This window comes from Maylandia zebra, linkage group LG1 (assembly GCF_041146795.1).
Source record: "Maylandia zebra isolate NMK-2024a linkage group LG1, Mzebra_GT3a, whole genome shotgun sequence".
NCBI lineage: Eukaryota > Metazoa > Chordata > Actinopteri > Cichliformes > Cichlidae > Maylandia > Maylandia zebra.
The window spans coordinates 39,336,418-39,361,756 of record NC_135167.1 but is presented as its reverse complement, the minus strand read 5'-3'; the positions used below and the strand labels follow the sequence as shown (position 1 = coordinate 39,361,756).

General features: G+C 41.4%; 3 protein-coding genes across 5 annotated transcripts in view; 1 reads left to right on the top strand and 2 right to left on the bottom strand.

Moving 5' to 3' along the window:
- LOC143419422 (apolipoprotein M-like) overlaps positions 1 to 2,458 on the bottom strand; it is a 12,809-nt gene extending 10,351 nt beyond the window's left edge. The window contains exons 1-2 of the mRNA XM_076886063.1: positions 2,130 to 2,458; positions 1,629 to 1,768 (exon numbers count right to left, since the gene is read on the bottom strand). Coding sequence (XP_076742178.1) covers positions 1,629 to 1,768; positions 2,130 to 2,243 — 254 coding nt within the window. The 5' untranslated portion in view covers positions 2,244 to 2,458. The remainder of the gene's footprint in view (positions 1 to 1,628; positions 1,769 to 2,129) is intronic.
- Positions 295 to 25,339, top strand: LOC143419415 (large proline-rich protein BAG6-like). 3 transcript variants are annotated; one of them, XM_076886051.1, is made up of 25 exons: positions 295 to 425; positions 9,420 to 9,507; positions 9,601 to 9,718; positions 10,699 to 10,913; positions 11,172 to 11,243; positions 12,358 to 12,480; positions 12,569 to 12,774; positions 12,897 to 13,029; positions 14,026 to 14,226; positions 14,309 to 14,531; positions 14,785 to 14,835; positions 17,131 to 17,477; positions 17,553 to 17,625; positions 18,251 to 18,597; positions 19,018 to 19,285; positions 19,396 to 19,565; positions 19,761 to 19,814; positions 20,625 to 20,733; positions 20,872 to 20,996; positions 21,613 to 21,747; positions 22,750 to 22,806; positions 22,907 to 23,131; positions 23,369 to 23,476; positions 23,569 to 23,715; positions 24,808 to 25,339. In XM_076886051.1, exons 2-25 carry the CDS (start codon positions 9,427 to 9,429, stop codon positions 24,901 to 24,903), a joined length of 3,684 nt encoding a protein of 1,227 aa, XP_076742166.1. In that variant the 5' UTR covers positions 295 to 425; positions 9,420 to 9,426; the 3' UTR covers positions 24,904 to 25,339. The 3 variants fall into 3 exon arrangements, with proteins under 3 accessions (XP_076742166.1, XP_076742171.1, XP_076742162.1); XM_076886056.1 differs by lacking the exon at positions 295 to 425 and adding an exon at positions 6,372 to 6,519 and having other exon boundaries at positions 14,309 to 14,399; XM_076886047.1 differs by lacking the exon at positions 295 to 425 and adding an exon at positions 6,372 to 6,519.
- On the bottom strand, positions 4,835 to 6,337 carry LOC143419421 (glutaredoxin 3-like). Its single transcript, XM_076886058.1, has one exon. It carries the CDS (start codon positions 6,335 to 6,337, stop codon positions 5,363 to 5,365), a length of 975 nt encoding a protein of 324 aa, XP_076742173.1. The 3' UTR covers positions 4,835 to 5,362.

The window sequence follows — 25,339 nt, the reverse complement described above, 5'->3', positions numbered from 1 at the left end:
GTTGCATTTCAGAGGAGGAAACTATAGCTCACAGCTTAGAAATGTTCTGTGCTGTTAAGCTGACGTGCTTTTTCGGGATACGATTTTATTAAATAATTGTGTGCATCACATGTTTCAACTTGCTTTGATGCAGGTGATTTCACAATTTCACAGGTGATTTCATTTAGCTTCAATGTCCAGAGCAGGGGTGGGCAACTCCAGGCCTCGAGTGCTGGTGTCCTGCAGGTTTTAGATCTCACCCTGGGTCAATACACCTGAATCAAATGATTAGTTCATTACCAGGCCTCTGGAGAACTTTAAGACAAGTTGAGGAGGTCATTTAGCCTTTAAATCAGCTGTGTTGGATCAAGGACATCTAAAACCTGCAGGACACCGGCACTCGAGGCCTGGAGTTGCCCACCCCTGGTCCAGAGAATATCATTGAAGTGGGTTATTTATGCTTTTCATTATTTGCATTCATATACACTCACAGGCCACTTTATTGAGTATAGCATGATTTTATTGTGCTGGACCCCTTTTTACCTTCAGAGCTGCCTTAATTCTTTGTGGCATAGATGAGTCCTCAGAGACTTTGGTCCATAGTGACACAATAGCATCACAATTGCTGCAGATTTATTTACATCCCAAAGGTGCTGTGTTGGATTGAGATTTGGTAATTTTGTGAAAGGCCACTAGACTGCAGCGAACTCATCATCATCATGTTCACTAAACCAGTTTGAGCTGATCTGAGCTCAAACACAGTGTGCTATCCTGAGGCCTTCCCCAAACCACAGCCTCAATTCACCCTCTTCAGCTTTTCTGCCATTACCTACTAGAAACACTGTCAAACCTAAATGTTGTCTGCAGTAACTGAGACTCATCAGACCTCAACATCTTTCCAGTTTTCTATTACCCAGTTTTTGTGAGCTTGAATTTTAAACTTAGCTTCACATTCAGAAATTCTCTTCTGCATACCCTTTGAGTTTTGCAAGAACATTTCATTTTTTCCCTTACATCGAGTTATTTTATTATTATTATTATTATTATTATTTGTGAAAAAAGAAAACTGGCATACTGTACTTGCGGGGATCAACAGTCACTTATGGGGACAAAATGCTCATCCCCATGAAGACATTTTCAGACTCAAAATGTGGTTTTAATGTCAGGGTTACAATTAGGTTATGGTTAGGTTTAGGCTAAGGTATAGGGTTAGGGGTTCATTTGTAATGGTTAGGGTATGCAGTTATGGAAAGCATTATGTCAATGAGATGTCCCAACAAAGTTATCCAATCCAATTTTATTTATGAAGCACTTTAAAATACCCAGCACAGGACCAAAGTGCTGTGCAGAAAATAAGTTGAAAAAAATAGAATAACAGAAAACAGGAAAAATAAATAAATAAAACACATAATACATAAAAATTAAAACAGCGCTATATTAAAAAAGAAAACAACATAAAACAGCATAGAATCAACTAAAAACAACTAAAATAAAACGAAAAAATAAAAACCAACATCTCATGTGGTGTCAAAGGCCAGAAAGAAATGAAAGATTTGAAAATGTGTGTGTGTGTGTGTGTGTGTGTGTGTGTGTGTGTGTGTGTGTGTGTGTGTGTGTGTGTGTGTGTGTGCTTGAACTTGCTGCCTCACATGCGCATGTGTCCAGTCAGCAGCAGTGTGTCGTTTGCTCTTTCCTCCATGGTGAAGACAATGTTGTCCAGCACTCTGAACTTCTGGATGTCCGCCTCTCTGTGACTGACTGCAGCTTTAAAGTACCATGTCCCCAGATGCTGCAACAGACACACACACAGTGTGACATGACAGTGCGGGGTAGCAGTAACTGTATGAGAACGAAAGCTATTTAAAATAGCCCACGTCAGAAGACCACTTATGGAAAGACCAGAGGGAGTAGGAAGTGCATCTTTGTGGTTGTACTTAATATTTATCTCGGTAAATCTCTCTGCAGTTGTAGTAAGTGTGAAATACCAATCCTGTACAGATAAGATGCACTTAACCAGAACATTACGCAATAAGGTCAACAGTAAATCCCGTCGTACTGAGGTTATTATAAAAAAAACCCTCAGACCAGTGAGGGAAGTGCCTTTGGTATTTTCATAAATCTAAACCTCTACCTTTGATTTTTACTCTCACCTTCTGCCGGTCGATCGCGTTCACAGACAGCATCTCAGGCTCCAAGCAGGGAACAATGGTCTGATACAACAAAGTGTACAAAGACAGAACAAGAGAGAAGACTTCTTTTAACATAGCTGCAGTCTAAGTCAACACTTTGTAGTAATCCTGATCAAAATGCCCGGAAACTCCCAGGATTGTCTCTGAATGTGTGCAATACTCCAACAGACCACTTTATCAGTGTGGGTGGAGGTAAATGATTAATCTGCACAGCAGCATTACCCCTGAACTTTAAAGGTAAATAATAGGTTGGAAATGGGATGTTTGCATCCATGAACATAAAACTTCAGCGTCAGGATAAAATACATTTATAGGAAACTGAGACATTTATTCTCACAGGTATTCTTACTCATCCAACACTTTCTGAAAGGAATAAACTCGCTAAAAACTCACCATCACTGACTCATCATCATATGTAGGAGGTGTTTGTGGCTATTTCTAAACTGGAACCAACCAAATTTTCTCACGAACATAACAAACAACAACCCCAAGTTTTAACTTTGTTTGTGTTCATCCTGCCCCGCGTCCCACACCTTCTGTCAACACACACACACACACACTAGGAATCATTAACTTCCTGTTTCGTCTTCCCATACTAGGTTTGGGAGAACTAAATTACTGAATTATTAAGAATCACACACGGCTCTCTCAATCAGGTTTGCTTCTGATTTAAAAAAAAAAAAAAAAGTCAAGAAAACAATTGTATCAAAAAACAAAGAATATTTAGTTTAAGGCTATTAACAAAACAATAATCAATAAATAACAAAACTAAGCAAACATTCCCTGTAAATGACCAGTTTTAAAGACTATGAATAATTGCCAAAATATTTTGAACAGCTAATTGAATAACTGACCTTTTCATGTCTCATGTATGAAGAAGTCTCTGCTGTGTGTTCATTTGAATTCTGCTTAGAGCTGTGTTCCACACCTGCTTCCACAAGGTGGAGTTGTTACACCTAATTAACTTTCTCCAGATAATTCACACTTCAAAGTAAATAAGGAAAGTTTTTTTCCTACATCAAAAATCACATCACATTAGTTTCATTTCAATTTGGGGTTTTTTTTGCATACGGTTACATAATTGCGATCAAATTATGTTGTTTCCTACAATAAAGTGATGATAAACTATAATGAGTAGAGTATAAAAACAAGTCAGTTAAACTTCTGGTCAGTTTGGGGAATTTTTAATCGGGTTCAGCCGCTTTGGTGTTAATGAAATTAAATGCAGGTGCACTAGAGGGAAAACAATGAGAAAGCCCCAAAACAGGATTGGTTTTAAGGGTGGAGGACATTTCTCCCTCTGCATCTTTTCTGACTGTTTTTACACTAGTCTAGCTTTTGGCTAGGGTCACTGTCACTACTGGTAGCAGGAGGCAATACAAGGATCCTACAGAGTTGTAAGTTAATAAGTACACTAATGCAGTGGGCTCTGGGTTCTTCCTGGAGCACAACAATGCCCAACCACTTGTTGCAAGAGTATGTAGGCAGCTCCTGGTGGATGAAAGAACTGATACCATTGACTGGGCCCCACACTCACCTGACCTAAGTCAACAGAACACCTCTGGGACATTATCTATCTGACGCTGCCAGGTAAAGCTAATATTATGAGACTTACGATGTAGAAAAACTGATTTTTATGTATTTGTTTTCAAGTGTGAATTATCTGGAGAAAGTTAATTAGGTGTAACAACTCCACCTTGTGGAAGCAGGTGTGTAACACAGCTCTAACTCAATTTCAAAATAACACACATGAACCTCGGTGATAGACTGTCGTTCCTGCTGTGTAGATAACCAACCTGATTTGTTTTCTAAATTGAGATTTGATGCATTTTTAAAGTTTCATTTTATAACCAGTATATTTAGACATGCTTCAAAAAAGTTTTGACATCGAAATAAAAGAATAATATTGTGCAATGGTGAAAAAAAATAAACTGGGGGAAAAAAGGTGAGATGTTCACTGAAGCTGAGCAGTAAATACAGGGAAGGCTTCTCCACATTGACAATAGGTCAAAGTTCATGTACTTATAAAATACCCCACATACTGAGTGATGTTTTTCTTGGGGATTAAATACATATTTCACTCAATAAAACTATTATATAGTGTGTTTTTTCTGGACTTTTGATTAATTATTTGGGCTCTTTCCATTAAAATGAAACTGAATTTTGGTCTCTAAGCTTGTGAGTCTGAGGCTTATACAAGAAATGTTGCACAGTTAAGCTGTACTAAGAAGTGGGAAAATGTCCTTTACCCAAACAAAAAGAAATCCTCCTGAATAAAAGAAGGTCCATAAGGGATTAGTGTCAGAGGCCAGCTTAAAGCCAGCGTGCATGATGGTGTTGTTTCACGTCAATGAAAAACCATGTAGAAACCTAGATCCATCCCTGAAACTGTGTTGTAAACAAAGGATTTGTGTAAGTGGTAATTTTCTTCTACCCCTCAGGAGAATCACACATATTTAACCAGACTTTGTTAGTTCTATTACCTCGCTGTCAAATTTTGCGCTTCAATGTAGCTGCTTCATTGTTACAGGGCGGCTCGTCTCTTATTGTATCGTCTCCTCTACTGAGTAAATAAATAATCTACAACAGTTGTCTCCTCAGTTTCCTAATGCTTACAGGGTGAATAGATTGAATGCTTACAGATTAAACAATAAGAGAAAAAACACTTTAAATTGTTTTAATTTTTAATCGTAATCTTACTGACAAACACGCATAGCTTGTTAACAGAGTGATCCTTGCACAGAGCTTAAAAACAGCTTGGAGGAGAATGTGCAGACAGGACGGTGTGAACAGTGAGCAGCTGGCCTGGGTAGGAAAATAAAAGTTTATATAGCGTACTGAAGCGTGAGGCTGTCAACACTGGAAGGAAAGCTATAATCCCAAAAAATGCAGATATTGTGAACTAACGTCATTAGTTTTCCAAGAATCAGACAGCAAGAAGTATTTACTTAAGTGAATTTCTAGTAGCCCAACTTTCCAGTAATGACCATTACCAGAAAGGAAAACAGATGTAAATTCTTACTGTTGACAGCAGTTTCATTTCTGTCTGTAATTATAGTGAATCTATCCCCCTGCTACAATACAATTAGTTACTAGAGAAAATTTTGACCCTTCTGCAGGGTTACTGGAGCTAATCTGGATATGTGCAGCAGCTTCTTGTTCCCTCCCTCAGATGGCCAATGCAGATCCATCTACTACTCTCCTTTCAGGACTGATACCAGCTCTCCACTCTCCTTCAGCTCCTTGACAATGTCCAAACCACCGATAAGCTCTCCTTTCACGTAGAGCTGAGGGTAGGTTGGCCAGTTAGAGTAAGTCTTGAGCCCCTGCCGCACTTCTTCATCCTGCAGGATATCAAAGGTGTCATAATCCACCCCAGTACCGTTCAAGAGCTCCAGTAACTGCCTGCTGAAGCCACATCTGGCAGCCTCTTTCTTGCCCTTCATGAACAGCATGACTGGACTCTGATTGATGATGGTCTTCAGTCGGTGCTCTAAGGTGACAGCCTTCGGGCAGGTGTTCTCCAGCTCTCCGGACTCAGCCAGTTCCTTCACTATGTCCAGTCCTCCCACCAGCTCCCCGTTCGCATACAGCTGGGGGTAGGTGGGCCAGTTGGAGTAGGTCTTCAGCCCCTGTCGGACCTCCTCATCGGACAGGATGTCGAAGCTGCTGAACTGGATTTTGTGCTCTTTCAGCAGCGCCACTATCTGTCGGCTGAATCCGCAGCGGGGCTCCTGGGGTGACCCCTTTATGAAGAGCATGCAGGGGGCGGCGTTAAGCAGCTTCTTCAGCCGCTGGTTCAGATCTGCGCCGCTGCCCTCAGCGGCTCCACCGGGACCCTCGCTCACCGCGAGGCGCTGCACTTTCTTAGTCAGTTCCGGAGCGTGGGCCCCGTCCAGACTGTCCACTTTCTCTCCCCCCTTGAAAAAAAGGAAAGTGGGGACGGAGGAAATTTCATACTTCTCCGACACCTCCGGGACCGCTTCCGCCTCCAGCTTCACGAACGTAGTGTGCGCATGTTCTTTGGCTAGTTCGGCCATCACCTCGTTCATTTGGCCACACTGAGGAGCCCACGCCGCTTGGAAATGCACCACGGTCAGGCATTTTCCAGCTTTGGCTAAGAAATCTTCAAACTGCTGTTGGGTAGTCGCCTCCACGAGATTCGCCATTTTTCTTTCCTTTCACCCTCTGCACGCGCAGTGGTTCCGGTGCCGCCTAGACGTCATATCCGCGTAGCCTGGCAGTTTCTGGCAAGTACCAGAGAAGCTACAGGGAAGTCGTTTGCATGCTAGCTGATGATAAGAAAACAGCTGCATACACTGGATACGTCGAGAGGATAGTAACTTTTAAGGTAACTGTTTAACGACACAGACTTAATTAAAACTAAATTTCACACTGTCTCGGATTGCTATGCTAATTTTAACGTTCCGTTTTAGTAGCATTAGCTAGTTAGCTCAAAGTTAGCTTCGTTCGTGACGTCTGCCAGGTTTCCAAGTTAAGCAAAGCTAATTCATGCTAGCAAACCTTTGGCGGCTAAGTAAGCTACTGTTACATGTAATTTCTGTTAAATAGAAGTAGAGTCAAATACCACAGTTCTAACAGTTAAATTAATAAAAGGCTTAAATAAAGACAATGCAGGTCGGTGTCTGGCCCAGCATGAAGCAGCCTCGGTTCCTCGGCTAACTACTCAACATTACGATGTTACCGAGCACGCAAAGTCCAAAACAACAGGAGCAAGTGTTTAGCTGATCGGACTCAGCTGTTTCCTTCGGTTTTACATCGGTGGTTTGTACAAAAAATCGTTGCATGTTTTTGTTGTTGGTTTTAAGGAACATGCAACTGAAGTTTTCTGCACCTGCGGGTGGCACTACTTTCTTTATAAATTCATATTCTGTGTAGTTGTCAAGACAAGTAAGATGGTGGCGAAAAAATATTATTTAGGTAAACATTTCAAACGAAATGAGAGGGGAAAACAAGACACACCTTATCCTTACAACCATGGTATAAGCATAATGCATCTTCTGCTTATTTTCAAGGCTTTGCAAATCCGGTGATAATAACTAGTTTGTTAATACGCATGAAAATTATAACATACTTACATGACATATGACACTGTGTTAAAGTTTAACAACAATTAACTCAAAATGCAGAAGTAGTGTCTGAAAAACTATGGAGTCCCAATAATCCAGTAGCCTGTAAAATCACCCTTAGCATCATTACATTGAAGTAATGGTTTTCTGTAAGACATTATCAGTTTCTCACATATCTTCTCCTACGTGTTACATTGTCTACTATTACCATGACCTTGATCACAAAGCATGTGTGTTATGTGTAAATGTGTCCTTTGAAATAGGGCTGTTTGATATAACGATATATATCGGATGACGATATAAAAACGTCTATCGTGTCATTTTACACTAACGTTTGTTTCGTGGTGTCGCAAAATAAACTGTTTACGGCAATATTTTTTTCATCGTTTTGATGGTCACTGTATGGCTATATTAATTTCTTACAATTCTCTCTTTCTCTTATATTTAATATAACCACACTATAGACGGACAAGCGCCTGTTTTTATGCGTGTCCGCTTGTTTATGTTCCACATAAACCTTTCACAATAAAGCTCAAGATCCTGTTGAGACTTTTCAAAATAAACCGAATCACGTGAAAGAGCAGATTATTTACGAATGAGAAGTAAAAAAGCTAAAAATAAATAAACCTTAGACTCAAACGTTAGTCTTTCTGAGATTCACAGAATTTACAGAAAATGTTACATTTTTGTGATTTATATCGTTATCAACGATAGAATTCTTATATCGGGATATCAGATTTTGGTCATATCGCACTGCCCTACTTTGAAAAACTAAGTACACACATGATTCAGTAGCTTATTGAAACACCTTTACCAGCATCAGCTTGAAGTAATCTTTATCTGTATGATATTATCAGTCTCACTCTTCTTTACATATGGTTTGTGCTTCAGTTCATTGAGATAGACAGGCATTCATTTATACAAAGCTCTCCTGTCAATTACATCAGATTGCAGTATGAACTTTAGATTTTGTTTTGGTTTGCTCATTAAAACACCTTGATTCTTTTCTTTTTCAGCTGTTCTGTTGTAGACAAGAGTTAGTTATTGAAAAGATGCCCTCGTATTTGTCTCTAGAATACTTTGACATACAGAGAAATTTATGATCCACTCACTGACTGCAGGTGCCCACATCCTAGACTGCAAAACAAGCCCAAAACATCACCCCTCCACCACATGCTTGACAGTTGGTATAAGACGTTTGTGCTGATATGCTGTGTTTGGTTTAATCCACTGCCATGTGTATTATGGCCAAGTATCTCCACAATTGTCTTGTCTGTCCAAAGGACACTGTTCTTGTAGTTTGTTCAGATGCAAGTTTGCAAATCTAATTGTGTTAGAGAGAGATGGCTATGGCCATTTTTGTCAGCTTGTTCAGTCTTTTAATAAATTTACTATCATGAACTTTAACATTTAAAATGATAAGTGAGGAAACGGTATTTTGCCACATTAGTGCCACAACATCATGAGTGGTCCACCAATAAAGAGGAAAATAACTGAGAAAACAGTAGTAGAGGAAAAATTACTGTTAATAAATAAAATAGTTAAATATTGTTAGTTATTATTACAAGAGGATGCACATATTTTTGAAAAGAAAAGTATTGTAGTTAACATTTTATGGTGGTTTTGTTTTTTTTTAGTTTTGCTATAGGTCGATACAGTGTTTTGCTTCCTTATGTTCTACATTTCTGAATATATATATTTTTTACCTATGAGTTACAACAACCACAATATTTTGTAGCTATTTTGATATATTCTTTTTACATTTTATAGACCCTGTGAGTAAACATTAACACATTAATTGAGAATAAACATTATAATTGGCCATAGCTGTAGGAGCAGTACCAGTTGGTAATTACTGGCTGGCACATCAGGTTTTTACAGACCCTTTGAGTCAGCAAGAATCAAATGACAAAAGATATGTTTGTGATAATTTAAGTGAGAGTCTTTGTTTTATACTGTAAATTGTCCTAATTAGTCCCAAATGTTCCATTTGACATCTCACAGAGATGTTTAAAAGTAGATGTTTATGTTAAGAAAGAAATATGAGAGGATTTCAAATCATCAAAGTGTTTAAACTCTCACATAACAGTCATCATATTTACCTTAAGAATCCAGTTTCAGCTGAGCTATAAACACTGGAAAATACATCTTTCTGTTACAGGAACACAATGGAAGAACAAACTGCTGACATAGAGGTGACGGTGAAAACATTAGACTCCCAGAGCAGAACCTACACTGTTGGCGCTCAGGTAAGTACACGCATTGCAAACTCAGGAGGAAATTCTCAGTCTTAGTTCATCTTTCCTGTGGCGTTACTCATGTCTGTTCAATCTTTGTTGTAGCTGACGGTGAAAGAGTTCAAGGAGCACATTGCCCCATCAGTGGGTATACCAGTGGATAAACAGAGGCTGATCTACCAGGGCAGAGTGCTGCAGGACGAAAGGACTCTGACAGACTATAGTAAGCAAATAAAGAATGAAATGCAGAACTAGATTGTCACTTGTTGGTCTTTGTACTTCCTCTTGGAAAGTAGGAAATTTTGTTTTTTGGGTATTTGGTATTACACAGAGAATGAATTCTTAACATTTTGGTTACACTTGGTTACAGATAAATTTGAATTTACTATGGTGTTTCAAGAGTTGCTGCTGCTTTTTAAAAAGATTTGTGTTGATGATGTGGGCCATTGCTGAAAAAGAATGTAACAGCTATGTGTAATTAACTGCAAGATGTATTTGGCAGAAAATGAGTGTCATTTTGATAATCAGTTACAATGTTCTCCATAGAATCCAGTCGTATATAATAAATTATATGTTGGTCAGTACTGGTCTTTTATGCTGAAGAGAGCTCAAAGTGAAGCTGTCAGTTTAGCTGTTAAGCTACAGTCCTATCCCCACTTATGGCCACAAGCTGTGAGTAGTAACTGAAACAAATGGCTGAAATGGGCTTGCTCTAAAGGATTTCTTAGAAATGTGTTGAAGAGCTTCATCACTCAGGAGGGGATCAGAGTAGCACTGCTACCCCTCTGCATTGAAAGGAGCCAGTTCAGGCATCTGACCAGGCTGCGTCCTGAGCGCCTCTTAGGTCAAATGTTTTTGGCCTGTCATAGCAGGAAAAGGCCTCCAAAACAAACCCAGAATGCACTGGAGAGATTTTCTTTTTTTTTTTTTTTGGCTTGAAAATGCCCTGATGCCACATGTTCCCCCCCAGAAGACATGGAGAGGGAGAGGACTGGGCTCCTGGTTAGACTGCTACCCCCCGACTCAGACAAGCATCATATCTATCTAGTAGACAGTCGAGCAGCTAGCAGAATACCTGGGTAGTGCATTCAAGTAGAGTCTCCGTGTTAGAAATGCGATTTTTTTTTTTTTTTTTTTTTTTTTTTTTTTTTTTCCTTGAAGTATGATTGGAGATGTGTAACTGTATATGACTCTCTCTACCAGATGTGGGTGGGAAAGTGATCCACCTGGTGGAGCGAGCGCCCCCTCCACCCTCACAGCCCGGCTCAGGGTCAGGAGGCTCTTCAGCTGAGAGTGGGCCATCTTCTTCCTCCCAGGGAACATCGCAAGTGCCTCCACACGATCGCAACGCTAACAGCTACGTAATGCTTGGCACATTCAACCTCCCTGTCAACATCATGGATCCCCAGCAAATACAGGTTGGTCTGCTTTATCTTCTCAAGTTATACTTATGGTCCAATGTCACATGCAAAGGTTCAGATATAACCAAAGGGTGATGAAAAGCAACTCAGAGAACTGATGTTATTATTCCATTACTGATTACTACTGATTATTATGACATGTAGCAGAGAGATCCTCTGCTTTGAATTTAACGTCTATATGCAATATTCCCTCTGTTGGTTTCTCTTAATAATGTTTTCATTTTGGTCATTCTATCCCTGAATCTCTTCATATAGATGTCAGTCCAGCAAATGGTGTCCAGCATGGGAGAGAATGCCAGGAATGCCAGAGTCACAACCAGCACTGGGGTGAGAGTTTGCATGTTCTCCCTGTGTGGTACACCGCCTTCCTCCTGCACCCCCAAATCATGGATGTTCAATTAATAGTTGATTGACAATTAGTCAGAAATATAAAAGTACAGTCCTAATCCAAAAAATTTTGGTAACTATGTAAAAATGTAAATAAAAGCAGAATTAAATAATTTGCAATTTCATTACATATCAGAATGTTAAACTGAGAAAATGTTTACTCGTTTTAAATTTAGCAACAACATGTCTCAGAGAAAGCTTAGAAAACATGGCCTTGAAATCTAGGACTATGTTACTGCTGTGGAGGATTCCCTCTTCTTTTAACAAGAGTCCATAAACATCTGGGAATGAGGAGACTAGCTGCTGCAACCATGCCGGCTCATGTCATATTTTTTTAATGGTTTTCTAATGGTTTTATTTGCTGAAAGGCCTGAACTGCAGACAGACCAGTTCAGCACCTGGAACTTCCTGCTATTAAACCTTGTTGTTGTAATACATGCAGCATGCAGTTTAGAATCATCTTGCTGAAACAGGCTTTCCCTGAACAAAATGTCATCTGGCTGGAGGCAAATGTGTCTAACACCTGTATATACTTTTCAGCATCATGATGCCACAGGCACTGATGCAGCCCTGTGATGCTGTTCTCTAATCAGTTAAACTAATTAGTTGCAAAATGTTCCTCCAGCTGTCTCTTTTTAGTACCATTTACTTTTCCAGCCTTTTTTGTCCCCACTCAACTTTTTTTTTTTTCATTATTTTAACAACACATTGCTGCTGCTAAATTAGTGAATATTTTCCATGAAATTGTGTCTCAGTTTGAATATTTGATGTGTTTTCTATGTTCTGTTATGGATAAAGTATGGGCTTAAGAAATGTATTGCATTCTGTTTTTGTTTACATTTCACACAGTGTCTCAACTTGCTGGAATTGGGTTTGTAGATGTAGTGCTTAAAGCGTATAAAGTAAAACCACGTATGGTTAAATAAGGCTTTTAGTCTAAAGCATTGTAACTGTAACATTGTTTTAACTTCATCCTAATGATGCCATAATAGTACACAGCTACACACGACACTGAATTGTTTTGTTTATTGTCACCTTTCCTTCTTTGTTACAGAGCAATGGGTCTGTGAATGTGCACATTGATATGGACCAGCCAGTGCAGAGTGAGCCAAGGCTGAGGCTGGTCTTAGCTGAGAACCTGCTGAGGGACATCAATGATGTCATCCAACGAATGGAGGTGAGCACTTATCCCCCCCAAATACCTCAGTAGAGAAACTCTGCCTTTCTCAGTAACAGTTCTGTTGCTTTCTTGTGTCGGTTTTCAGGGTCGACCAACTGACTCGTCCTCTCAAACAGAGACAACCGATGCTGCTGCTGCCGCTGCTCCCCCTCCTCCATCATCTTCCTCCACCACCTCTACTCCTTCTCCCTCTGCTCAGCCCATGGACACCTCCCCACCTCCAACAACTCCCCCACCTCCACCCTCCTCTTCAGCTCAATCTGAGGGACCAACACCGCAACCTGGACCCAAGTGAGACAAAATCTAGCTTGCTAACTCAGATTTCTACAAAGGTCAAACTGTGCATTTATTTCTCTGTATGTCTCTGTCATGATGTGTAATTCTAATTAGTCTGCCTTTCTTTCCTCTTTCAGTCATCCCAGCCCGGCTGAACTGGCAGAGATGCTGTCTGAGCTGCGGAGGGTTGAGGAGAGACTGCAACCATTCATCCAGAGAGCTCACACCATCCTCGAGACAGCCACCACGGCAGAATATAACAACAATACAGTAGGATTCAAACAAAAAACAATTTACTGGAAATCTTTACTATACATTGTTAATCAGTTCTTTGTATAACAGATGCTTTGATACTTATAAATCCTTGTTTAGACGAATAACCAGGGATGCATTGGTTGACCAAGCGGGTGTCCTTAATGTTAGACACTGGGGAAATGGATCATTGCAGCTATCACTGATGTTAACCGGTTTACAATTAAATGAAAAACTGTAACAAAAACAACAAAGTGAAAACAGAATTGAAAATACTGCATCACTAATATTTGATCTAGCTTTTTGAGTCAGGATCAGACTGATAGCTGATCCAAATATCAAATCAGTGCATCCCTATGATGAAAAATGTAAATTGTAAAATGTTTTTGGGTGTTTGTCAATATATCCGGGTATCCCATTTAAGTACAGTGTATGTATGGGAAACACTGCTGATACTAAGACTTCATATATATGATAGATGATTAGTAGTAACATTGACTAAAGTAAGTGAAACCTGCAAGTTACTTTAAACAGTCAAAAACCCATAACTCACTCTGCTGACTTCATACTCAAATGTGGTGTCCTTTAAAGCTCCAAAATCGTCCCTCTCTTCCTCTGACAAGTGCGTCAGAGTTATGCTAATAAATTGCAATTAGACAAACAACAAATTAAAAAAAGAAAATGATTAGAAACTCTGGAGAAAATAAAATAATTATATTGACACATCATCATAGAAATAATACGAATAAGACTAAAATAAAATTAATAAAGAAATGTTGGATAAAGTACACTAAGAAGATGAGACATGACAGAATAACATGTAAAGTATTCAATAAGCTCTAATTGGTTAGTAAAGTAATGCTCTGGTAGGTAGAATGTAAAGATTTCAAAACCCAAACAATAAAATAAGTAGAAGCAGGTAATTAAAAATAAAGTAAATGTGATCTCTATACAGTGTCCTTATATTTGAGATGAGGTAAGATTTCAACAAGATTGGTTTCTTTCCTGCTACAGGAGAGAGAGGAGGACCAGCGAACACTCGCCCTGACGTGGGAGTGTCTGCGTCTCCTTGGTAACACACTAGTAGCTCTCAGCGACCTGCGATTGAACCTAATGAGTCCCGTCCCCCGTCACCTGCATGTAGTCCGGCCATTTTCTCATTACACCAACCCGGTCTCCCTTCCTGGAGCTATGCACCACCACATCCCAGTGCAAGTAAGTGAATGGAAGCAACTTTAGTCACTAAAGTGAAAATCTCTTAGGAAACCAGACTGACTGCTTACGTCTTCACCAACAGATGAACCTGGGTGCCACAGTGACTGTTGCGGCTAACAGCACTGAGGGACAAGCCACGCCCACTCAGCCGACCAGCCAGGCGGAACAGGCAGGTCAGGGACAGACCTCCCCCACACAGACTTCCCCGTCCAATCAGCAGGCTGGACAGGGACAGGCTGGCCACCGGGTCATCAGGATCAGCCACCAGGCAGTCCCGGTGGTCATGATGCAGATGAACACGGACGGTGTGTTGTCCCCTACCCGCCACTGATTGAATGCGCCATTCAAGCTGTGTGTGTCTGTCACTGCACTGGAGTTAAAGTTCCACATCTGCACTGCTGGCTCAAGCAGAGACCTGCAGAATGGGACTTTTAACTCGGGATTTACAAGCAAGATGGTCTTTCCAGTGTCTGTTACACAATGGCTCTGATAATGCAAATGTTACATTCATGAAGAGTCTGACCAGCTTTAACTGAGAGTGTTCTTGTTTGTGTGCAGGCCCAGGTGCAAACACGGCAACAGCTGGACAGCAAATGACTGGACAGCCAGGTATAGCATGTTTAAAAAATACTGCGTACAGCATTCCAGTGTCTTCATGTAAAACAGGTGTCAAACTCGGTTTCACTCAAGTCACACCAAGGGCTGGACATATATAGTTTACTGGCATGTTTCAGTCATGTAAATTCTTCAACCATTCCACAAAAAACACCTATTAGTGTTACCGTATTTTCACGACCATAAGGCGCACTGTGCTAAAAGGCGCAGTCTCAGTTATGTGTGCCCTTACTATATTTAACACACACATAAGGCGCACTGGACCATAGGGCGCATACAAGTACCGTATGCGTATTTAAAAATAAAGCGGGAGCAAACCTGAGTTCGGTACCTTACTCACATTTCTATTGCCGGTAATCGTCATCATCAACAACACACAAGCATACAAGTGTGCGTATTTAAAAATAAAGCAGGAGCAAAACAAAGTTTGGTACTCACATTTTTATCATCAATCAAACCCATCGAAGTCCTCATCCTCTGTGTCTGAATTGAACAGCTGCGCTAAATCTCCATCAAACATGCCAGGTTCACTGTCTTCACTGTCAGAGTCACTTTCCGTGCCGTGCGGCTCCTCGGAAACGATGCCGGCTTTTGCGAAAGCTCGAACAACAGTGCCAGCAGACATGTTAGCCCAAGCATCTACAATCCATTGGCAAATTGTGGCGTAACTCGCCCGGCGCTGCCTTCCACTCTTAGTGAAACTGCGTGGAAAAAACCACCTGGTCTCCTTACATACACCTCCCTCAGCCTCAGTCTTTCATCATTTCCTCATCCATCCAGCCCTTTTCATTTGCCTTAATGATGATTTCTGCTGGAAACTTCTCTTTAGGCAAAGTCTTTCGCTTAAAAATCACCATAGGCGGCAGTTTCTGTCCATTAGCATGGCAGCCAAGCACAACAGTAAAAGAAGACTTTTCATACCCCGTTGTGCGTATCGCTACCGTGCTGGTCCCCTGCTTCTCCACAGTGTGACTCACCGGGATGTCAAAAGTGAGCGGGACCTGGTCCATGTTTGTGATGTGGCTGGGTTGGATGTTTTTGTCGCCGATGTGTTTGCTGCAGTAGGAGCGGAAGATGGCCAGCTTTTCCTTATAATCCGCTGGAAGTTGCTGCGCTACCGTAGTCCTGGTCCGGATGGAAAAATGGCACCGTTTCATAAAACGAAAGCATCAAGACGGACCTCCTTGGAAATGTTCAATGTTCATCTCTTCAGCTAGTGAAACTGCTTTTAGCCGAATGGTGACCGTCGAAACGCTTCTCCCGCTCGCGCTTTGCTCGATGATCCACCGCTCGAGTCTTTCCTCCAACTCGGGCCACCTCGCCTTATGTCCGCGGAAACTCAGCTGCGTTTTCTTGACCTGCCGGAGCTTGTTTTCCAGCTTCCTCCATTTGCGAACCATCGATTCGTTAATCTTAAATTCTCTCGCCGCTGCTCGATTTCCATGTTCCTCCGCGTAGCTGATGGCCTTCAGTTTAAACTGTGCTTCGTAAGCGTGTCTCTTTGCCATTTTCAGGGTTGTTAAAACAACGATGTCCTGTTCTTTTATACAGGTATGTGCGATTGTCCCGGTATATACGATCAACGCCCACACTTCACCCTTTAACGTTCTCATGGTGTTCTCTACTACGTCCTCCTTACAACACATACGGCGCACCGCGCTATAGGGCGCGCCGCACTTTTTAAAGAAAATCTAAGACTTTTAAGTGCGCCTTATGGTCGTGAAAATACGGTAATAAAATTTTATTATATTTCATCTAACTAAACTTATCCTGCTCTAAAAGCAAAGTCATAGCTCATGAATTTTGTTGGATATATTTAAATCTTATGTGCCCCGTGTTTTAGTTTTTTACATGGCTGAACATCACTTCTCATTGGTTTAGGAAAATAAACAAAATCTGTGATCATGAAATTAATCCGTAAATTTTTGTGCCAGAAAACTGTCGCTGGAAAGATATAGACTCGCTGGTCTCCTACCTTGAGTGTTAAGTTAACTAGCTGGCTGAGACAGCAGAGACTTTAAACTGTTTAGGTTTATGTTCGCTACAGAGCTGTTTGGGCCAAAGTACTTTTAAAACCTAAAGTGAAAAAGTACCAAGAGCTGGGGTTGCCCACATGATGTAGAAAAGCTTTCTGTCCGCTTAATTTTTTTCCGTCATGCCGCAGTTCAAGTGGGATACTGAATATTGTTTTGAGAACGAAAGCCTTCGTTTGCTAACTGCTGAAAATCCTCTAAATACACTAAATTAAATCATGTGATGCTAATTCCCTGGCGTTTGTTTCACTCTTAGGTGCCCTCCCTCCTGATTTTATGAGGAATCTCATGCAACAAATCAGCCAATATGCTGCTGCCGTAGCAACCAGCGCCGCCACCGCAGCTGCCACCGGCCAACCAACCCCACCGCAGCCTACCCCTCCCAGCTCCACAGCCAGCTCCTCTGCCACGACCACATGCCCTAATACACCCAGCACCACTCCTACCGCTCCCCCGCCACCACCCAGTACTGGCCCCCAACCCCAGGCACGGGTTGTCTTCACCCGACCCCCGTTTGCACCCAACATGCCCCCTCCTGCCTTTGGTACCCGGGGAACCACCATAAATATGAGGACTGCCATGCCAGGCCAGCAGCCGGGACAGGTGGGGATAATGCAGTGTGATGATTTCCATGAGATATTTAAGCATTATCAATGAATAATAATATGTTCCTCACAGGCTTTCAACCCCGCTGCTCTCAACCAGATGATTAGTGGACTGGTTGGACAGCTGTTGCTCCCTGGACAAATGGGTGAGATGATCTACTCAGTAAAGGAGACATATTAAACGTTTCTTTTCCTTTGTACTCCTGGATCTGTACGATGCTATCTGGGGTGTTTTTGTCAGGGTCAGGATCAAAGACATTTTGAGCAGATATTTCAGTGCATGCAACACTTTTAAAAGGCTTCAGAGTCTCAGTCATGTAGATGCTGTATTCTTAATAAACAGACAACATCATTACTGCATTGTTGAAATTGGCAGACTACAATTAAAGACAGATTCTCTATTGTTTTACTGTTAAAAGTGCACAATATTACTTCAGATATTTTTTAAAACTGTTTGGAAAAAATAATTAACTATAATGACCTTTATTTAAATCTTCTTTTTATGAGGGGCAGCCAATCAAACCAAAGTTGGCTTAAAGAGAAGATGACATTCAAGGGGAGGAGTTAAAACAGCTTTTTCCACACAGGATGGATTGAAGGGTTCTTTCTCTTAGATAAGATAAATAAGCATTATTTTGAACCGTAAATCATGCAAAGCTACTTTAGTAAAGTTCATTAGTAAAAATATGCAGGCATATGTTTCTGTTAACATAGTCTTCAACAGTATTTTAGTTGTTTGTTTTGATTTTTTTGTTTGTTTGTTTTTTGCAGCTGGTCAAACGGTCACATCCTCTTCTTCCTCTACATCCACACCCACCTCTTCTTCCTTTTCCTCCTCTTCTCACACCTCTTCATCTTCCTCTTCCTTTTCCTTCTCCACCTCGGGTCCAACACCACCTCCTGCTACAAACACTACTGCTGCCACCCCGAACCAAAACGAGACCAACAACAGTGAGCCCCAGCCTCAGCAGATGCCTTCAGACCTTGGCCAGCTTCTAGGTTCTCTCCTGGGGGTAGCTGGCGGCACTGGAAGCGGTGCGGCGGGGAACCCTTCAATAACTGTCACCACGTCTGGAGTCCCAGCCTTCATCCAGGGAATGGCTGAATTCATGCAGCAGGTAAGTGTTCCTGTCTTTGACAAGTGTGCACACAATGCACTCCACATGCAAATTACCTTTGGATTTGATCTGCACTCTGTTGTGCAAGAAATGAATACAAAGATGGAGGGATTGCCTTGTTGAAATATGTCCAAATTTAGATGATTGGAAACTGAATATATTCAAGCAAAAGAGTACTCAGAGAGCACAACTCTATCACCTCGATCTCTATTGGCTGTCAAGAGATTCCCGTCAAACATAAGGAGGAAAAAGGTTTTGGGGAACACACATAATTTTAAATGAGTTCTTATTCATCACAATATCTTCCAAGGGAAGGGCTGGTAGCAAGTGAGTCATGTGCAGTTCTTTCCATTTTCACAAGAATCAGCTGCATTTAAACTGTCACTAAACCCCAACATATTGTTTCCGCTTTATTTCTAGGCCTCCCAGCCCATCTTTTCACCACCCCCTCCTCCCCCTGGTACCACTCCAGCACCCGGGGCAAGGCCCAACCCAACACCTAATCCTGGCGCAGCAGCAGCAGCTGAAGCCCTCGACCCGGAGCTGTTCACGGGCATCGTTCGCGGTGTCCTCAGTACCATGATGGGTTCTCTGGGCCAAGGTCAGAACGACACGGAGAGTATCGCCCAGTTCATGCAGAGGCTGTCGCAGTCAACCAACATTTTCATCAGTCCCGAGGAACCAACGGGTAAGTAATAACCTGTATTTACTTATAATATCAGATACAGTCTCATTTATATATGTTGTCTCCCTCTTGATTGTGTACATTTATTTTTTTTTTTTGTATCGTGGGTCCAGGGTTCTTTGGGGAGCTGCTGATGTTGGTGTGTCAGACTTTCACCATGTCCGACCTGGTGATGTTGCTTCATGGTCAGCACCAGCCTCTCAGCCGCATCCAGCCACAACTGGCCCAGTTCTTCAACCAGAACTACCTCAACGGCAGAGAGCCCACCGATCAGAACATTGCTGTCAGTACCACTCACCACAATCTGTATTATTCTTAGAATGTTGTTGGCAATTTTAGAGGTACTTCACAAGTAGACGCAGCTATTTTACTTCATAACATATCCCTCATTTTTGTTGGTTGTTTTATGTTTTTGTGAACGTGATCAATAATTGATGTTTTCTTTCCTTCTGCGTGTTGTCTTCTTTTTCTTTCACAGGCTGCTGCTGACAGTCTTGTCAATGAACTGGAGGAATATATCACTGAAAGCTTTGTAAGTCCTGCACTTACTCTCTTCTCATGACAACAGGATTTGATCAAGCACATAATTTAATTCCATAGATTGACTTTGCACATATCTGCATCTCATGCAGCCTGCAGATATTTGTATTAAAGAAAAGTTTTAAAAATTGTCATGTATGCTGTCAGTTTGAAATCCTTAAAAAACGATAAGAATATGAATTTGACCTTACACAAATTTGGAACCGGACACCAAAATCATTTCACCTGTTTTATTTATTTATTTTTTTAAACTGTCGAGGGAAAACATCGCATGCGTAACATCCATCAGAGCTCAGGCTGTGCTCGACTTTGACTAATATTAATGGGCTATTTTGTCTGATAGGCAAAGCAGATGTGAAGTATATAAAACTATTTAATTTGCAGTAGATGAAGGTAGACAGTGTTTGGAATTGCTGATAGTAGCAACAAGTATTGAACTGGTATTCAGACTCATCAGTACTGAAGCACCTAGATGAAACAACTTGCTATCATAGCTAGCCTAGCTGCTATCGCGGATAAAGATTACGATTTATACCATTTGCATGTTTATGTTCTGTCTAGTCAGTCATGGCTGGCATGGCATGTAGTCTGGAGTGTTCAAACGAATTTTGCCACACTCAATGATAGGAAGATGGGATGTGATAACACTGTAGGTAAAACGTTAGTTGCTTGCAAACAGGGTAAGCAGCAGCAGACCTTGAGTCCGTTGCACAGCATTAGAGTAATAGCCAGTTATGTTAAAGTGCCATCTGCTTTTGATTGAAATACTTCTGAAGAGATCTTCTCCTTTGAAACCCAACAGAGAGAGTCTTCAGTCAACGTGTTGGAGGGCGTTGATATCACCCAGACCAACATGACTTTCTTCAGACAGCAGCTGACTCGCATCGCCACACACATTCTGCGCTGCAATGGTAAACTCAACTTTAGCTCATTGTTTCCTCATTTTGTGTCGAACAGCAGCTTAAAGAGTTTATTTGTGGGAAATGTTATACTTGTAACTGCAATACATTCACTTTTTTTTATTATTCAATTTAAATTGTGTTTTCCAGATGAAACATTTGGGCCCCAGCTGTTACAGATGTGTAACCAGGCGTTGTTCGAGTGTCTTGCTCTCAACCTTCACTGCCTGAGAGGAGACCAGAGGGCTCTAACTGCTGTTATCAACCACCGAATTGTATGTACACAATTTCCACTCAGCAAGAAAAAATACTTATCACAAATGAAAGTAGTACATTTTGGTCAAAGAAGGTCAAATTTGGTGTTTTGTACAAATTCAATTTTATTTACACACATTTACAGGAGAAGTCACACAGAGGCGCTACTGAGTGCTTCTGACAGGAGACAGTTCCATTGTACTCTTATCTATATTTTTCTATCACTGCATCATCAATTAGCATCAACTAGTGTAAATTCTGAGCTATTACAGGTAAAACATACAGTTTACACATTATTTGAAACAGTTCAAGTTTAATATGGAGATCCACTGTTTAACAGTAGATATGAAAGTCAGAATTTAAACACACTTCAGAAGTACCGTACTGCACTTATTTACTCAAATTTTTTATTTAAAGTAATTTATGCAGAGAAAGTGTCATGTGCACTGTTATAAACTTAGAAGTAAAGAATGAAGAATTCAGCTGCTCTGTCATTTGATGTTAATAGAAATAGTCAGAGATATAAACTAAGAAAAGTGGTGTACTTTAACAATTTAAAGAGAGGATGTAACCTAAAAAGTCACAAAATACAGGAGAAAATGTGTCTGTGAGATAAAAAACTTTGTTTTGTTCCAGCGGAGGATGTCAAGTGACATCAGCCCCAGTCTGGTTAACTGGATGACCAGCATGATGACGATGAGACTGCAGGTGATTCTGGAGCACATCCCTATCACACAGGAGCAGATCCAGAGCTACATAGTCCACACACAGGTAACGCAGCAGACACAAACACACACACACACACATGCATGTTAAATTTCTAATTCTCAGAATAAAATTGGACGTGATGGAAATTCAAGGAAAGCAAATCCCCATGCCTCACCTGCATGATGCAGCCGCTCAAGCTTCAGGCTGTTTTTGTAGTGTGTGTTTAGAGTTGTGTAACTGTAAATCATTTTTTGTGACTCACAGCAAACAAAATCCTGCAGTTACAGATAAATCTTTGCACGTTGCGACATATGTGTGCAGATCTGTACAAATTTCATGTAAGAAGACAGCCTGACTGAGCTATTACCAAACACGATATGAAAGATGGACACAGACACTGTGGTCATTGTGTAGAAGCCTCAAGCAGAGCATTTGCTGCTGTGTGTGTGACAAGCGAGGAGTGTATCTGATACATAAACCACACACCTGCACAGTAGCAGCTCATCACCCAATCCTGGAATACAGCAGCTTTATCCTCGTCTTTAACTTTAATTTGGACTTTGGACAAAGTGATCATCATGTTGTATTCAGTAAAAGTTGAGAATGGAACCATGAAGTCATCAGAGGTCATAGACTTCACTGGAAGCTCTCCCCCTGCTGGCCATGAGAAACAGTGCAGGCTTACTAAGATAATTAATGGCCTTGAACATCAAAAACATAACCATCTAAGTACAACATGAAACAAAACTGTGCAGCTAAATAGTTAAAATAACTTAAAATATTTTTAAGAAACTCTTCTGATATTAATAAAATCTTTCCAAGTGACATGAAGCAGATACTGACAAAGCAGGTCAGTCAAAAACTCTTTTCAAGCCTTTGCCAATAATTCATCTGCAATAAGACTCAGAATCTGGTTTTACTGTCCTTGTGTGTTTCCTGCAGTGCAGAGCACATGTGCAACATGCAGAGAGAGCAGTCCCTCTTATCTGATGGCTGCTCCATATCACATTTCTCTGAACTGCACGTCTGAAATGGCTAATAAATATTAATGATATTCTTTCACAGAGAGATCAGTCTTCTGCAGCTGGTGGCCAAGAGCCTGAACAGGCACAAAGTGCAACGGTAAGAATGGTGTGCGAGAGTTCAGAGGACCTTAGTTTGCCAGTTCTGGTCCTGTGTTTTCCTTTTAGTTTCCTCATGGTTTTGTTCTCCACCTCCAAAGATCGGGGACAACCTGTCACCAGCTGCAGCCACCACAGCAGAGGAGGCCATGTCGGTGTCGCAGGAGACGAGGGTGTCATCACGGGACACGAGGGTGTTGCCTGGGGACCTGGGAGCCTCAGGAGGAGCCGTGCCATTAGGTGGCGACATGGCAGCGGCGGGAGCGGAGGGAGGGAGGGAGGAGTCTGCTGGAGAGTCGGATGGCTGGGCTGCTGCTGTTCCTCCTGTAAGAGCTTCCTCCCACCGCTTTTTACTGCTTTAACTGTCATCTTTTTCCTCCATTTGGAAAAAGTGTTTAACTCTTTGTGTGCCTGCTTTACATTTACCGTGTGCTGTTGCTGTACTGGCACTAGTTTTTTGCTTAGCTGTAGTGCAACACAGTAACACAGCTGACCTAAACTATGACTCTGTCCTTTCAGCTACTTCTGCTTAATCCTTATATTCTCCGTTGTCTTTGTTTTAGGAATGGGTTCCCATCATCAGGTGTGATATAATGACTCAGAGGAAGATGAAGGCTCAGCCTCCATTGTCTGATGCATATTTGCATGGCATGCCAGCAAAACGCAGAAAGGTAATAAAATCAGGTGCAACTTTTTGTCATCACGTAAGAATTTGGCCTCTCTCCCTTTTCTTTATGCTGCATGTTTGTGTGTGTGATTTCAGACAGGACAGGGCAGTGCGGCCCTCCTCTCCCTCTCTGATGCAGTGAGTCAAGCAGCCAGGACGGCCGGAGTGAAGCCCATCACCTCTGCTGAACGGCTGCAGGAAGACCTGGAGACCCAGGAGGTGAAGGAAGCTTATTCAGAACAGGTAACCACATCTTACATAAACTGGCAAAAATCAAGCAGAGGCACATCGAACATTGTTCATGTTCATACTTAGCGCAGCTTTCATAGATCTGGCAAACTGGAAAACTGCTGGGAAATCATGAGGAGGGCTTTTAAGAGCAAGGACAGGAAGGATGAGTGAAAGCACACCAGGATGATACAAAGGAAACTCACAGTTTAAATAATCCTGTAACATAATGACACTAAGATTAAAAATGTCCATCTCAATGCTAAACTATGGAGAAATGCAGCAGTGATGACTTGAATTTGTTTGACACAGTGGCTGCATCTGATCACACAGTTACAATGTCATGTTGTGACCCAGTTAATTGGCTTTCTAACGTTTTACAAGCTCACAAAACACTGTCTCAGAGAGCACCCTCTATGTTGCTGTTATGCAATTTAAAAACGTAACTGATCACAGGCCTTCTGGTGAAGAGGAAAATTGTGCATGCCACTTTTAGCAATCAGACCCCTGAAAATATTTTTCAGACCTCCCGGCACCAGAGTAGCTGCTTTTTTTCCTTTCCTGGTAACCGGCAATAAAGACAATTGTCCTGCAGGGTCAGTTCCTGCAGTTAGCACACACCAGTAAATTGGAGAGCTACTTCCTTTAGTAGAAAACTACTAGAGTGGTTAAAGCCGCTACTGCCAGACAGGCCTAGAGATGTGCTGGGAACCACACAGCACTAGGGAAAGATGTGTATTCTTCAATTAGTTGGTGAATGGTTGCTGGCACTCATTAGATGAAACTGGTTGCAAAGAGGTATACAGTCTGCAGTCACCTGTAGTTTGCTTGAAAGATGCCAATTCGTCTCCAAACACTCAGTAACTGCTAGTTAAATAGGAGTGACACTGTGACACGAACTGTAAACAGAGACTGTTTGCATTCAAAGTAAAAGTCTTACCTTTCATCACTCATCCAAGTCAGACTGTAGCTGAAGAAGTCACTTGGATGAGTGACAAAACATCACCTTAAACTCCACTATGACTGTAGCCTTTAGGGAAGCTGCTCACAGTCACACGACTGCCCGTTCACCTTCTTGACTGATGATGGAAGTCAATTGTTTTTCAGGTTAAAACAGACATCAAGAAACGAGTGAGGGAAGACCCGGATTTCAGCTCTCAGCAGTTCCCCAACGCACACAGAGCTTTCTCACCAGACTCATAATCACAAACACTGAAGCCGATTCCTCCTCCACCTGCTTTCCTTTGGGACTTTGATTTGACTACTAGTCAGCACAGCTTCACTCCCCGAACAGCCTGTCCACTTTTTCAACAGCTCTCTGACTAATGGCCTAGCGCTGATGTGGCTACTTCCCTAGTGCCTATTTATTGCTCTGTTTTAGTCCAACCTTTGCTGACAGAATGTTCTTCACTGAAAAAGGTGTTTCACCAGATTTAAGTTAGACTAAATCTAGTCACTCTAGTCTTGTTTGCTTTCTTTTTCCCCCTCGTGTCGCTTTGTTCATGCGGAGCCTGAATCCTCATTATTTAGCGGACTCTGGCCTTCCTGTCAGTACTCTTGAGCACAGGAGAAGACTTTCATGTGATGCTGTTTGGTACATGAATGTACAGTATGCTTAATAAAAATCTTGATAATTACA

Excerpts from the sequence above, each read along its gene's own strand:
- LOC143419421 (XM_076886058.1), bottom strand. The coding sequence starts at position 6,337 with ATGGCGAATCTCGTGGAGGCGACTACCCAACAGCAGTTTGAAGATTTC.
- LOC143419415 (XM_076886051.1), top strand. The coding sequence starts at position 9,427 with ATGGAAGAACAAACTGCTGACATAGAGGTGACGGTGAAAACATTAGAC. Across the intron at positions 9,508-9,600 it reads CCTACACTGTTGGCGCTCAG|CTGACGGTGAAAGAGTTCAA; the intron begins GTAAGTACACGC and ends TCTTTGTTGTAG. Across the intron at positions 18,598-19,017 it reads TGGCTGAATTCATGCAGCAG|GCCTCCCAGCCCATCTTTTC; the intron begins GTAAGTGTTCCT and ends CTTTATTTCTAG.